Raw genomic sequence first — 16,515 nt, forward strand, 5'->3', positions numbered from 1 at the left:
TTATTGTTGGATTTGGTATTTAATTCTGAGAAGGACAGCTGCATCTATGCAATTATTTGCATGAGCATAGAACTTGGAAGCAAAGGATTTCACATAAGTAGTGGGATAATCAAGGTGGTAAGGGCTTTTGAATTTAGTTAGGTCATCACTCAATGTATTACCCTTCGCATAACCTCTGAATACACAGGTATTGGAGAAAGCTTTTTGCTTTACTCTTAAGATGAATGTGAATGACATATGCAGTGTACAGACTCAACTCAATAAAGAAAATCGTAGCGGTATTACAGGGGGGGGGGGGTGCAAACCAGAGCAGTACAATATCAAAAAGGCTATGGAAGGAGGCTACAATGGTGGCGGGGGGGGGGACTGTCCCATATTGTTAAGGAACAATACCAGGATTTTATCTCCCCTGGTTGTGGTATGGACTAAGTGGTCCAGGGCATTTGTATTTATGAAGTCCAGATATGTATGGGCATATATGTTTGAGGACACAGAAATATCCCAGGAGATGGTTTGATAATTGAAGCGAACAGTGTTTAACTTAATACATAGGGACTACAAGGTGGTTACGTATCGGCTGATGAGAAAATAGTGTGGTCCTGTAGTTATGATGTGATAAGGGGTTTTGTTTATAGTAACTTGGAAGGAGAGTAGTTCCATATCATTATTTTGTCTAATGAGTGTGGAGAGGATTTTTTTTTTAAGAATAAAGAGACACCTCTGCTGGACATCCAAGATGGCTGCACATTGAATAACAGCTTCATTTTAGCTCTCCCAGAGTGAAAACAGAAACTTAGAAGATAGAGCCAGTAAAATTGTATTTTGGAGTAAATTTCAGTAACTGGCTAGTATGTGTACTGTCTGGATGCCAGTAAAAAAGAAACTCAGAGAATCTGAAAGAAAATCAGTCACAAAAGGTAAAGAAAAAAAACACTGATTAGGAAAAATTATGTAGCTAGCAAAAAGTGGTGCAAGCTGCAGCTTTGGTGCAAGACATGACTTCCAGTTATCTATCAGAAAAAAAGTCAAATTTACTTAGAGCTGATTAAAATAAATGAAACACTGAATAAGTATATCAACTGAAATAACAAAAGACTGGAAAAATAAAGGAAGTTTTAGAAAGATAATTAGGTTGAGGTGATAAAACTGCAAAAATCAGAGGCTGAAGTGAAGAAAAGACTGTCTGAATTCAAGACTGCTCAAGAAGAGATGTTTCAAAAATTAATAGATTTACAGAACAGAGCATATCAAGAAAACCTAAGATTTTATGCTGTACGAGAGAAGCTGGAAGGAAGAGACTGTATTAATTTTATGAAAGCACAAATAAGCAACTGGACTGGTATTCCATAGCAGGAGTTGTTAATTTAAAGGGCACACATTTTCTAAGCTTGAAACCTGACCATGAGAAAGCAACCTAGACCTTTAATAGTAAATATGGAATCCTATCAGCAGAAGGAAGAGATTCTGACAAAAGTGTAGCAGAAGGGCAAGTTACCAAAAGTAGGAGATTATGTTTGTGGAAAAAGATTACTCACTGTACACCAGGCAGAAGAGGAGCAAATTTATTCCAACATTCAGAGAATGTTGAGAAGCAGGCATAAAATCCAAGCTGTTATACCCAGCTATTGACAGAGTAATCTTTCCTGGAGGGACAAAATCATTCTTTGATGAGCAGCAGGCTAAGGAGGGCATACAGAATTTGTCCAACAAAAAGTGAGGCCTGAAGCAGAAAGAGATTCTGCTTCTTCTTCTTCTTGTTATCAAGATCATAGAGAGATTGTGTCAGTGAAACCTTTTCCAATGTTTCAAAGGAAAATGCTTAAGAGACCGAAAAAAGCACACAAGAGTTCACTAGAAGAACCAATAGTACATTGGAAATTAGATAATCAGGAATAAAACTAGCAACTCTGAAACTGACAAATAAATCTGGGGTTACAGTGTATTAATTATATTGGTGAAACATGACGGAATAAGAAAACCTGGAAATGTTGGCCATTTTCACTTTGTTAAATTTGTAGGGGACTCTATAGCATATTCCCTACTCCATGCCATTAATGTTTAGAAGAACATTTAGGGGAAGAGGAAGGAAAGAGTTAACTGTAAGTAAAACAAAATTTTGTTCTTAATAGTAGTGTTTTTATAATGTAGTATATAATCTGCATGCTATAAAGTAAAGTTTTCTCAGTTATTTTTAAGGATAATTGGGATATTAAAATAAACAGGTGTCCCTTTTTTCCTTCTTATTTCTTCTTGCTCAATTTTAAGAAAAGTAGCACTGCACCATAAAAAAGAAGAAATGTCTGGTCAAAAGAGCAGGATACTAGTAAAATGAATGTGCTTTTTTTCACTCTTGCATATGGGGAATGACTGGATTAAGGCCCTTGACTTAATTTAATAAAAAGGTTCAAGATAAATCAAATAAATAAAAAAGAACATTTTCTAGCAAATAAATAAGTGTCTGTTAAAGCAGTTTTCTTTATCTGGTTCTCTTGTCTCCATTGAGACAATCTGATAAAAAGCAATAAAAACAGAATACTTATTTATTTCAATGGCTAGGAGATAAAGAATTCTGAAAGCATTCAAGTGTTTTCCCAATCTGGAAGAACAATAAAGGCAAGACAAAAGCAAACAGCACTTAGTAAAAGCATAGGCTGTACCATCCAAGTCTGTGAGTGCGGCTGTCAGCCTGGGACAACTATTCCTATAAGGAGGGTAAAACTTCAATATTTAAAGATGTATATAGTTTTGTGTGTTAGCATTAAGTTAATAGGTTTGGGGGGGTTGTTTTTTTTTTTTTTGTTTTTTGTTTGAGGGCTTTCAGTAAAATGAAATGTTTTGTAAGATGTGACATAGCCTCAAATGGATATGACAAGAAACAACTCTATAAAAGACCAAGCTGCCAAATACTATATGCATATAACATAAACGTTGGAACTAGACACAACAAAAAAGCACTTATACATAAAAAGTGGAAATAGTAACTATATAAGAAAATTATGCTTTCTGTAATTTCTTTAAATCAGAATGGTCACAAAGGTAAACACGAAAATGAAAGAGTAGTGAACTGTATTAAAAATGTAGAATGCAAATAGATATGCTACAAGAGACACATCTGGAAAGAAATGAACATGTGAATTTGAGGGTCTATATTAGAACACAGAAAATTTAAAATGTCAAGTGTTCTAATATCGACCCGTTTTCAGTGAATGCGGAAAATATCGAAAAAACAGAAAACCAAATTTTTTCCTAGGGAAAGAATTTGGTTGTCTGTTTCTATTGCTGAGGTATTTGCAGTGCTATGGTGGAAAGTTATGGGTCAGGTTCAGGTAAGTGTGCGATTGTGTGGACATGAGGGTTAGGGCGGGTTAGGTGAGTTAGGGTTAGGATGCAGGTCAGGTAAGTGTGCGACTGTGTGGACGTGAGGGTCAGGGCGCGGTAGATAAATTAGGGTTAGGGCGCAAGTGAGGTGACTGTGCAATAGTGATGGATCTTAGGGTTAGGGTTTGGGTTAAGGTAAATGGATAGTTAGTGGTTTATGTATAGTTTAGTGTAGGGTTAGGTGTAAAACTTTAGGAGTATGTGTGTGGATTGCTGTTTATTTGGTGTGCTTGTGTTGTGTATATGTGTTTTGGAACAGCAAAATTCTTCCCTAGGAAAAAATTTGCTGTTCTGAATGTTCGATGTTTAGTATTTTTGATTGGTAGGTTGATTGACATTTTGAATGTTCGGTGTTCTAATATAGACCCGAATTTGATAAGGAAAGGTTTTTAAGATGGTTATTCGGTGGAATACCTGGGGTAAAGGCAAGGAGTACTTATTTTAATTGCAGGAGGATAAAAGAGGATAAAAAATATAATAAAGGTAGATTTGTAGTACTAAGGGACTACTGGCAAGGGAAGAGGATTACAATGGCATGTATTTATATTTCCACCTAAAACTGCTATAATAGAGGTTAAGAAAATGCTATGAGAAATAATCAACTTTCAGCAAGGAATATTACTTATAGGTGGGGACTGGAACTTGGTTTGAATGCTTTCAGGAAACACTTTTCCCAAGCCATTTGTCTTTATCAGATTGTCTTCTAGGAACACGCAAACCAGACACAAAATTGTTAAGGATACACTGTTTACCAGAAAATATCTTATATTATTCAATATTCTTTTTCATTTACTTGCTTTCTGTTAAAACTTGTTATTGGATAAAGTCAAGGGCCTTGACCCAGTCATTCTCCTATGCAAGTATGAGAAAAAAGCACATTAATTTTTATGTTGTCATGCTCTCTTAACCAGATTTTCCTCTTTCCCTTTTTTTTACATTGCAATGCCTACAGTTAAAATAAAAAACAAGGAAAAAGAGAGAAGAATGGAGAAAAAAGTACCTGTTTATACGAGTATCCTCATTACATTTAAAAATAACTGAAAATACTTTACTTCATAGCTTGCAAAGAAAGTCATGCAGCATTAAAGCAGTACCATTATGAAAAAAATTGCTTTACTTACATTAACTTTCTCCCTCTTCTTCCCTCATCCTTGTGTTACAGGCCTTGGAACATATGCTACCTACCTACCTTATCAACAAAATCTACTTTCCATTAAGACCACTTGTAAAGGATTTGGAGCCCCATTAAGTTTGCATCTCTGGGATTAAAGCGGAAGGATGTTAAGGGAGGGTAATAGCTCCCCACCAGCAGGAAATGGTATTAATTGAAAAAACTGTTTGTAAATATGCAGGGCTGGTGTGTTAGCATTTTGTGGGTCCCCAGCAAATGTCATGTTGGGGCCCCCTAGGCACTTCCATTCTAAGCATTACCCTGTCACTGCCACCACTCCTAATCAACCTTTTAGTTCATAGTGCAAACCTAATGGCAGGAGGACTGTATACCGAAAGGCATAATAATGTGGCAAGATTGTTGCACTGGGGATTGTGCAAACATTATGGTATTGAAGTGGCTAAAAAAATACTGGAAACATGAGCCACAAAGCATCATAGAAAATGATGAAGTTTACATCACATGGGATCACCCATTACCAACAGTTCAAAAGACAGGTGCTAGAAAACTGGATATAGTGGTCCATGAAAAGAAGACAAAAGTAGCATTGATCACTGAAATCACCACACCCAGTGACAACAGTGTCTTGCATACAGAGAGACACAAACTCATAAAATATCAAGATTTGCAGGCAGAAACAAGAGCAATGCAGAAAAAAGATACTCAGACAGTCCCAATAATAGTAGAAGCAATGGGTCTTATAAAACAGAATCTAGTACTTAGATATGTTACCAATGCATGTAACGCCATATGAATTGCAGAAGGAGTCATTACTGGGCACATTGTGGGTGCTGTGAAGAGCACTTCTGGCTGACATCAAAGATAGAAACAATACTAATTTCATGAACTTTAATCATACTTTGACTTAGGAATGGGGTCCATTCCTGCCATGGTATTAGAAACCCAAAAGATTTGGAGAAATTAAAAAAACAGTAATATGCACAGACCGACCTGTAGCTTCAATGCTGTTACTTTACAACAGGTCTATGCACCACAATATTGGGTCAGCACATAAAGAGGCTTTTACAGTAACTGGTATTTAGTTGCAACAATGATACATAACAAGAACTCAATGTGCATGCTGGACTTAGTTGAAATGACTGCCTACTATTTCACCCCCCCCCTGCACATATCTTCCAATGTTCTCCCTATTTCCTCCCATCTTGGGCTCTCCATACCATGCAAATTACTTGTTTTCCCATTTCTCACATTTTTCCCTCTTCTTCGTCTTTTTGAAAAAGCCATAACTTTCTATATTCTGCAAAATGCATTTTAAAGTATTTTTTTTCTTTTTTCACAGCCACTTTATCCAATTATGGCTTGAACAGAAATTATGACTAAGGAAGGAAATTCAGTGTTTCTTTTTAGGTTTAATTTTCTTTGCAATCTTTCAACACACCTTTCCTTAACAAGATAGCACAGTAGTAACCATTTAAGAAATAATTCAATTAAGCCGGTGCCCCCAGAAGCCACAGGGGTTATAGATACTTTGGAATGTATTTTAGAGCATTTCCCAACCTTTATAATCCAATGATGTCCTAAACAATAGTCAATAGTAAGAAAAGAATTTCAGTCTTATTTTTTTTTTAATTTCAAGGAAGAGATATGTTGTGCCCACAGCTTAATGTTCAAAGCTGACAAAACAGTAGCTCACAATAAACTAACACACCAATTGTTGTGAGGATACATGTGTTCTATCTGGGAATACTGCCTATCTCCTAAACTTCCCCCAAAATGTCAGTCACTGTCTATGCATCCCTCTGGTGTCAGACTGGGATGAATGCAGAGGTTTAAAGTGCCACAGTCATGCATTTCTGTGACTGCAGACATATGTATACATACATACCTCCTCACTCCTAACCCCCAAAGGCAGCCACCTATATATGTGCCTGATATGTAACTGTGAGGAAAGTGAAGAAAATTATTACACTGCCCCTACACAAGCTATAATAACTTTCTTTGTACACCTTTGGGGTCTGTGAGAAAAGTAAAAGAAACAATGATTACACTATCCCCATGCCAAACACCAACTATAATGATCTCCTATGCACACCTTTAGGGTTTGACTGTGATGAAATGCAAAGTAATAACCACAGAGCAAATAGCAATACATTGTGCAGCATTGGTACTGTCACACCAGCTCAGTGACGGTTATTTAGCAGTTGTCAAACAGCAGTAGAAGTAAGTCACTTTTGTTTACCTCATTGAGGAGTAATGCATACCAGTCACTGACCCTGATTTCATATACCTTCCCTGATTTTGCTTCATAATTTTGCTTTGTCCTTTGTAAAAAGTTTGATATGATGGTAAATCATTCAGGATTACAAACATCCAATAAATCCAGAGTTTTATACTTCTTATTGTCCAAAAAATGCATGTTGATGCAAATATTTATATTCCATTAACTTAAATATTTAAAATGTGTTCCTGATTTTGAGCCTTTATTCTGCTGTTATTTTTGACATTTTGCAGAATTCTTCATCAAAAAAGATGAGTGTTACAGTATTTGGTGTTCTGCCAGCATTTACAAAACTCTGTGAAAGAGAAAATAATCCCTGTAAATCAGAAGCATCAGCTCTTCTTAAAAGCCAAGGTTCGCACTGAGATCAGTCATTCGGGCTGCTAATTGATCTAGTGCTGACCTTGCTTATGTTTATTATCAGCTTTATCTTAACAGAATCAGCCTTGTTCAGATTAAATAGCATAATATGAAAATTAATAAATTTTTTCTTGTCATTTTCCCCAACCAGCAGCAGCTTTTGTGGGCCCTCCCACAGACAAGGATGATTAAGTGGGGGCCCCCTGCAGTCACAGGTATTACAGGTACCTAAAGTTTGCTATGTTGTTTGTTTTACTGGACAGAATATCCAACAACAGGGTTTACATAAGTCAGGGGCACTATGTCCATGGCAAAATATTTAATGGAATTGTGACGCATGTTACTTGATAAAACACTGTTACTATATCCAGTGATATCTTGGAATTTTAAAGGATATATAAATAGCAGTTGTTATTACCCACCTGGTTTATTCAGTATACAAGACTGCTGTACTAGTTTTTGTTGGTTTGACAGACATGTTACAAAATCTCAAGATAAAATAACTTGGTGTGATTGGGGGCCTCCAGGAACAGGGGGCTCCCAGTGACCACAGTGTTCACTAGTGCCTAAAGCTGGCTATGCAAATATGATTGTAGTGACTTTTAAATTTCTTACAGTGTCTGTTTCAGGCAAGTAGGTATAGCAACACACAAGTGCAGCTATTAACTTTGCACGTATATGTCATTTGGCAAAAATTCCCAATCTAGTGTAGATTTTTAATATTTAAAATGCTTTCCTATGTTAAATCTGCTCTTCTGTATTACAATCCCAGTCTCTAATTAGGAATAAAGATAACTGTTCAGAATGTCGGATCCTGGCCCCAGCTAACTTAGCAAAACTTAGAAAAAATAAATAAAGTCCTATTTCCAGAGGAAAACAGTCCAATTAATGATTTAGGCAGATCTTTATTCAATGATGGATAACATTCTTGTCTGATTCTAACGTGATAATTAAGCAGCTTAAATAGTACCATTCCATGAGGAGGTTCCAGGTCTGCTTAGGTAAGGATTGTTTGGCTGGAAGAAAAATTAAGCCAACATTTGTATAGCTAATGGAAATGGGCTGTACCTAGTGTCTCCATATTACCCTGAAGTCACAAGTTCTTTTAACTTTTATCATCGTTAGGTATCTTGCACAAACAGTACACGACAGAAGTGATAAAACACCACCTTAACACAACTGAAAGGAGTATAAATTAAAAAAAATAAATAAATAAAAACAAGACAACCAAGGACAGAATTCAATCAGAAAGTAAGCATTTGTAAATGTTTTTGCCCTTAGGCTTCCTCAGGTCCATCTCATAAGTACATTGCAGTTTTACATGTATAATGAATATTTATTGTAAGTGCATATATGTGAGTCTGTGCCTGCTTGTAAAGGGATCATAGTTTTTGATTTTGTTGTGCTGTCTTTCATGGAGCTTTTGCCACTGAAAGTGTGCAGTAAAACAAAAAATCCTATTTTTCTGAAAGTATGCACTGATTCAGGGATTTCCAGAAATGATCTAAAATCCATTTTTCAAGACAAACTGCTAACACTTCTTGATGGGTTTTTTCCCACCGAGTAGGGTGAAGTTTTTGTTCCCCTCAGATCTTTTTTATATGAGGCGGAAATGTCTTGTAAGTGCACTTGAGACCTTTTGCAAACTTTCTTAATTTTGAAAAGTAGTTTTTATAGGGCATATAAGAAAAAACACTTTATATAACTTTTTGAAGCAACAAAAAGCAAGAAACTTTCACTGCACACTTTCAGCAGGATGAGCCCCGTGAAAGAGTGCACGGCAAACTCTACAATTATGAGCTTAATAAAACTAGTGGACACAGCTATTTTTTTATGTATGTATATATATATATATATATATATATATATATATATATATATATATATATATATATATATATATATATACACACATCTATATATATATATATGTATATATATATATATATATATATATATATATATATATATGAACAAACCTGCATTATACACATAAAACTAAGGGCGAAAGCATTTCCGAGTGCTTGCTTTCTGACTGAATTATGTTCTTATTTGCCTTTATTTTTTTAAGTTTTTGTTAAAGTTGTTTTAAGGGGGGGTGGTTTATCACTTCTGCCATGTACTGTTTATGAGACATACCTAACACTGTTAACATTTAAAATACAATACTTTGTAACTTCAAGGTAACACAGAGACATCAGGTACAGCCCTTTTCTATTAGCTGTACAAATTGTGGCTTAATTTTTCCACCAACCAAACTATCTCTAACTAAATAGACCTGGTACATCACCCTGGAATGGTACTATTTATAGTGCCCACTTGTTCATTTAGAATCAGACAAGAGCACTTATCCATCACTAAATAAAGATCTGTTTAAACACTTAAGTGGAATGTTATTTCATCTGCTGAGAGTATTATTTACTTTTGATAAGTTTTAATAAGTTAGCTGCAGCCAGGATATGAGATTCTGAACATTTATATCTTACTTTATCCTACACACTGTTGAGGATGCCAGTTGGGATACCAAATCACTCCTTCATGTATTCCACTGCCTTTTTTCACAATCCCAGTAGCTCTGATGTCATATTAGGGGAGTTTAACTGCATTAGGGATTACCAAAATGAATCACCTATTATTGTTCAACAGAATTATATTACCTAACATTCCGCTGTTATTTATGACAACAATTTAAGTTTCATATCTTATTTAAGTAAGCTTGTTAAATTTTACAGCCCTTTTTTCAGGGGACACAAGAGGTGGTACTCATAAAAACTCTGGGGGCATTTGGCCAGCGCACAAGGGAACTTCCCCTAATATTTTCATTAAGTGTCACGGGATCTTTTACTTCCAGCTAACTAGGTCGAATAAGGAGAAAGTAACAGTCAGCTGCTTGTCAGGCGCCAGGATCCGCCACATAATGCACGCACTCAGGTCCATCAACAACAGGTACAAATATTTCTCGGTCATTGTACATGTGGGTGTGAATGACATGAGACGTACCTCCCTGGACTACATGAAAACAGACATGAAGGATTATGTAGCCCAGGCAGGTATGATACTAGCCGTGAGCAGCATCCTACCATCACCCAAAATTATACCACTGTACAAGCAGAAAATGATTGATTTCAACAATTAAGTTCTAAGTTTCTAGTGTCATTCTAAGGGGATCCAGTATCTGTCTGCCTGGGATGACATGACTGACAGACATCGATGCTTTGCCAGAGATGGTGTGCATTTGTCACCTCTGGCCTTCTGGATACTGGCCAAGGCTCTTGCCACCCCTATAGTGCCTTTTTTAATGCATCTGAGATACTTCAGGTGCAGCTAACATTGGGTAAGACAGCGATTCAGGTCGTAGCCTGCTATACGTCCCCAACCATGTTCCAAGACTCACACTCCATGTTCCTAAGCACCCTAGAGAATATTAGGGTCCAATCTAACACTCTCATACTGGGCGACTTCAACTGCCCCTCCATTAAGTGGGAAAACTACTCATGTACCAATACACTTGCTCAACGTTTCCTGGAATTCATTAATTCCAATGCCCTGGACCAGCTCATTCTTATCCTCACTAGATGTAGCAACATCCTTGAGCTGGTCATTACTTAACATGGGCAATCATTGCTTTACACCAATAATCAACTCCTCCCTGGTTAGATCCGACCTCAAACTATTCACCTTGGAAATCCACACTCCCCTCACCCCCCCACAAAGGTAACCACCATGAAAAACCTCTCCAAAGCTAACTTTGGGCTCCTAAAAACAGAGGTGGCTAACTTCACAGCACCCATGCAAAAGGAGAATAGTTGCATGACTACCGAATTATCTACCAATGCACTATACGAACATGTACACAAATGCATGGATCTCGCCACACCCAATACAACCAAGATGCTCTCCTCCAAAAAAAGGAAGTCAATCTGGTGGTCCTCTGCCATAAATAAACAATACAACAGAAGGAGGAAACTGATGCGGAATAAGGTGAAGTCCCAAGACTGGAAAAACTCCTTTATCAGTCTCAACAAAAAGTTGAGTTCCCTCATCAAATCGCCTAAAGCTAGCTATGAAAACAGAATTCCAGCAGATAATAAAGACAACCACAAGGCCTTCTACAATTATGTAAAGAATCTCCACAGCAATAACAAGATTTGCTCTGAGCTACCGCACAATGGTACCTCCTATACCGAGCCAACAGATATTGCCAATATACTGGCCGACCAATTCAGTGCCAACTTTACCCCTCCCCCAAAGGACCAGTCACAATACCAGTAGATTGCCAGGCACACAGTTTTACTGCTGCACAGGTTAAAACAGCACTGTCCAAGGCCAAGAATACAGCTTCTATGGGACCTGACAATATCCCTGGCTGTAGTTCTACATGAACTACAGAGTGAAATGGCACCTCACCTGCGTGCCCTGTTCAATCACAGCTTGACCTCAGGCTTTGTCCCAACCGATTGGTGCACTGCTACAGTCAACCCTCTCCACAAAGGAGGAGCGACTACAGACCCTGGGAACTATCACCCCATTACCCTGATGAGTCTGATATGCAAATCTATGGAACACATTATCATGGACCTAATAAACAAGGATATAGGGAATCTCCAAACTCTGGATCCCACACAGTTTGGTTTTGTGAAGGGTAGATCATGCCTGCTCAACTTGGTCAACTTCTTTGAGTCAGTCACTAGAGCTGTGGATGAAGATAAGGTGGTTCATACAGCCTACCTTGATCTGGACAAGGCTTTTGATACTATTCCCCACTCAGGAATCATAGAAAAACTTACTAAGGCATCAACCCCTATAACACTAGGTGGGTTGCAAACTGGCTCATAGTTAGGACCCACAGTGTGAAAGTGGCTGACTTCAAGTCAGACTGCTGACCAGTCATGAGTGGACTCTCACAGGGTTCGGTCCTAGGTCCTCTCCTGTTTGGTATCGACTTCTCTAAAGTCCAGGCCAACATGAAGGGACTCTGGCTGACAAAGTTTGCAGATGATTGCAAGTTGGGAGCTACTGTTAACTTCCCATGTGATGCTGACATCCTACAGAAAGGCCTCACTGAGACCAACAACTGGTGTCAGAACCATGGCCTTAAGCTCAATGCCAAAAAATGTGTTGTCATCTTCATTGGGAAAAACTCAGTTCCCATGAATTACCACATCGATGGTAGTCTGCTGAACACAGAAGGCGTTATAAGAGATCTGGGAACACAGGTTGACAGTAACCTCTCTTTTGACCACCACATTGCCTATGTGGTCAGAAAGTCCTTCTATGTGGCACATCTCATTACTAAGGGTTTTGCATCCAAGAAGAAAGAGGTCATTGTCTCCCTCTACTCTTCCCTCATTAGGCCAATCATTGAGTACAATTCCCCATTTTGCATGTACCTCACTAAACACCTGCAACAACTGGAGAAGCCACAAAAGCACTTCACAAAAGGGATGCTAGGCCTTAAATATTTTCCCTATATGGACAGACTTAAAAAACTCCCAACTATTCTCTGTCTCATATCACCTACTTAGAGGCGATCTCTGCTTGACTTACAAAGCCATGTCTGACCCAGCTCTGTTAGAAATGCTACATCTAAAGAAATCCCAATCCCTCCACATCACATACTCCAGAGACCTCAACCTCATTACCACAATCAACAAAACAAGTTGTAGGGACAGGTTCATAACCCACAAACTGTCCATGCTATGGAATAGACTTCTCATACATGTCAAGCAGAGCACCTCACTAGCCCTCTTCAAGAGAAATCTTGATAAGTGGATGGGAAATAAAAAAATTCACTCCAGGGATTACTCTAGTGGCTTTACTTGACAGAGGCACTGGGAACTAAGGTCGGGTGGCAGGATGCCAGGGTAATCCTCTGGACTAGGCTTGTAAAGGCTCCAGGGCCATTAACCTAGTACACACCTATGAACCTAAGCTACCAACAGCTCAGCCGAAAGGGTTTCCATTTAAGTAAGGTTTCATCCAAAAGAAAATCAGTGTGGATAAAGACATTAAATTAATAATACAATTACCTAACTTATTAATATAATGTCAGTATTACAAATAGCTAATTTTGTAGCATAATTGTTTAAGACATTGTTAGCATACTTGAAACTTACAGTCAGCAGTCATAGTGCATTTGTCTTTTTAGTCACTCAACGCCTAAGAATATATAAATATGTGTGTATATATATATATATATATATATATATATATATATATATATATATATATATCAGGAATTAGGAATCCATATATTTTAGTAGAAAAAGGGGAATTGATTGAAGTAAGAAAAAATAAATGCAAAGTGAATCTTAAAGTAGCAATTAAGGAAATTAGTATTCATCCTAGGAATTCAATTAACAGCATTATTTGCTCCCATGCTACAATGATGTCTATATATTTCATTGATTACTAATAACTAGCATTGCAGTCCTCCAACTAGGGATAAAAATGTTCAGGAGAATCACCTACCTCCAAACTGAGACATAGATGATAATAAGAAGCAGAAGGGTGAGAGAGGAAACACCACAGCCTACAATCAATGTTACCGAAGGAAGCAGCCCCTTATCCATAGTCTGAAAGAGAGGAAAAAAACACATTGCTGCGGACATCAAAGTATTAGTCATCATTACATACATTTAAAGCTCTAATTCCTTTACTGTAATACTCACTACTTTCCAGTGCAGCATTATTTACTTTTGTTTCTTTAAAATGCAAGACAAATTCAAAACCAAACTCTCTTCTCTAAAATAAGAAAAAAGCTAATAAGAAGGCAGAAAGACAGAAATCAATACTTGTTTTGAATGTTCAACAAGGAAAGCTGTTTCATCTATTTCTTTCAGAAATGTCACAAAATTATGTAACAATTATGCAACCATACTTTCCCAGCCATCAGCTATCAAGTCAATGTGTGAGAAGTGTGTGTGGGTGCTGGATACTAATGATATGTAGAAGGATAAAGTACATATCCAAAGTGCAGTGCTTAAGTGCATAAAGTGTTTCCACTGATGTGATGAAGGAATGAAATTCACAGTGAAGAAGAGCTCAAAATTACCCTGTAAAACAATTGTCTATATCATGATGACATGTTTTTTTCACTATTCAATGCAAAATATTTAGTTTTACCATTCAGATGTCTAATTCTTTTTCACTTTAGTCTCGCACAGTTATTAAATGTTTGATTTAGCACTTCTACTTTCCTACTAAAGCATCACTGCAGTTACTTCGAACCTAGTAAAACTTTCTTCTGAGTTCTCCAAATTCTGACATTCAGACATATGGAAATGTGAAACTGCACTCAGTGTAGTTTATTCATTCATTTTATCAGTTAACTTTTGGTCACCGGCTAAAAACACTATAACAAGGTACATATGTTTATGACCAAAGAGAAGAGGAATGGTTATTAACAGCATACATACCCACAGTTTGTAGGAAGCAAATCCTTGTCTGCAGGATTGAGAAGTTATGTACCTACCATAACGCTCCATGTTAGTTGTCTTCTCTCGCCTTCTTTCTTGCTGGATGGGTTCGGAGCCAATCCTTGGCTCCGACTTGGCCACTTACTAAAGCTCAAGAGCTTATTTTACCGGCTTGAGGCAACCCTATATCCCATGATTCTAGGCGATAACTCCCCAGATCTCGTTTGGAAGCTGAAAAACCTAGCACAGGCCAATAAAACAAAATCCTCCAACTGGAAGGGAGGAGGAAGAGGGATAAAACCCCCCAAAGATCATTATCTACAATATATATATCCTAGGACACCTAGATGGTGAACAAGGGAATATAAGGACCCTTCAAGGACGGGAAGATCTTCTCGGTCTATCCAGGCTAGGGGGATGGTGGGTGGGACGCAAGAAAGAAGGCGAGAGAAGACAACTAACATGGAACGTTATGGTAGGTACATAACTTCTCAATGTTGAGTTGTCAATCTCGCCTTCATTCTTGCTGGATGGGACCGCGTCCCTAGCACCTTCATCCTGGGTGGCTCATTGGAACAGACTCTTAAGAATGGTGGAATCAAATGTTGCTCTGTCCCTGGAGGCCATGTCCAATTTGTAATGCAGGAGAGGCCCATGTGGCTGCCACACAGATAGTGTCTATTGGTAGTCTAGCTTGAAAAGCTGTAGCTAGTGCTCTAGTTGAATGGGCTTTTGGCTTAGAAGTTAATTCACTGCCTCTGAGTTGATAAATAGATGTAATCACAGAAGACAGCCACCTAGATAGGGTCACCTTAGAAACAGGAAGGCCTTTCTTATTTTCTGCGTACGATAAAAACAGTTGATCAGACTTCCTTATTTGTTTGGTTCTATCCAAATAGTATCGGAGCTGGCGGTGAATATCTAGATAATGTAGCTTTTGCTCTGCTCTATTAGTATAGTTTGGGAAAAAAACTGGGAGATCAATTGATTGATTTAAATTTATCTGCAAAGCCACCTTGGGTAAGAAGGATGGATTAGTCCTTAGAGAAACTCTGTATTTATGGAAGATTAAGTAGGGAGGACGAATGCAGAGGGCGTGAAGCTCGCATACTCTCCTAGCAGAAGTAATGGCGACTAGGAAGAGTGTCTTCCAAGAAAGAAATTTCAATGAACAGGAGACTGCAGGTTCAAAGGGGGGAAGAATCAAGGATGTTAAGACTAAATTAAGATCCCACTGAGGTGGAGGGTCTTTGATTGGAGGCTTAAGTAAATAAACACCTTTAAGGAAAGCTTTGCAAAGCTTATTGGACATGATGTTGTTGTCCGATAAGCCTGTATGAAAATTCGATATGGCTGCCAACTGAACCTTTACTGTAGAGGCAGAAGACCCTGAATGAAAAATTTCGGCTAGGAAGTCTAAGACCGAATGAATTGGGGCAGTAAAGGGATCTATATTCCTTGCCTTTGCCCAGAAGGAGAAACGTTTCCACTTACTAGTGTAAATCCTTCTGGTGGAAGATTTAAGGGAAGCTACTATGATATCCCGGACGGGATTAAAAATCATAGGAAGCCTTGCTAAGGACGGAAGTGGAGCAACCAAGGAGTGAGGTTGAGAGAATGTAGGGATTGGTGCAGCTGCCCCGACTGATGGGTCAACAGATCTGGAACTGGGTCCAGATGCCAAGGCTGTACCAAAAGATAATGATGTAGGAACAGAAACCATATCTGTCGAGGCCAATAAGGGGCAATGAGAATCAACTTGGCTCTCAAGGCGGTTGCTTTCTGAATTACTTGTGGGATTAGAGGAAAAGGTGGAAAGGCATAGAGAAGTCCCCGAGGCCAATCTTGGACTAGAGCATCTCTGAGGGGATGGCCTGGAAGGGGGAAGAGGGTGAAGAAGTCAGGGCATTTGCTGTTTTGGGGTGTAGCAAAAAGATCGCAGCAAGGAA

At 38.2% G+C, this 16,515-nt stretch overlaps 1 protein-coding gene across 9 annotated transcripts in view; it reads right to left on the minus strand.

Moving 5' to 3' along the window:
• The window catches only part of ADGRB1 (adhesion G protein-coupled receptor B1), a 4,264,735-nt gene that overhangs the window by 930,581 nt on the left and 3,317,639 nt on the right, over positions 1-16,515 (minus strand). For all 9 annotated transcript variants that reach the window (XM_044067288.1, XM_044067286.1, XM_044067290.1 and 6 more), the window contains one exon: positions 13,620-13,723. In XM_044067288.1, coding sequence (XP_043923223.1) covers positions 13,620-13,723 — 104 coding nt within the window. The remainder of the gene's footprint in view (positions 1-13,619; positions 13,724-16,515) is intronic.

The sequence above is a fragment of the Protopterus annectens genome, chromosome 3.part1 (assembly GCF_019279795.1).
Source record: "Protopterus annectens isolate FY-2018-M chromosome 3.part1, PAN1.0, whole genome shotgun sequence".
In the NCBI taxonomy this organism is placed as follows: domain Eukaryota; kingdom Metazoa; phylum Chordata; order Ceratodontiformes; family Protopteridae; genus Protopterus; species Protopterus annectens.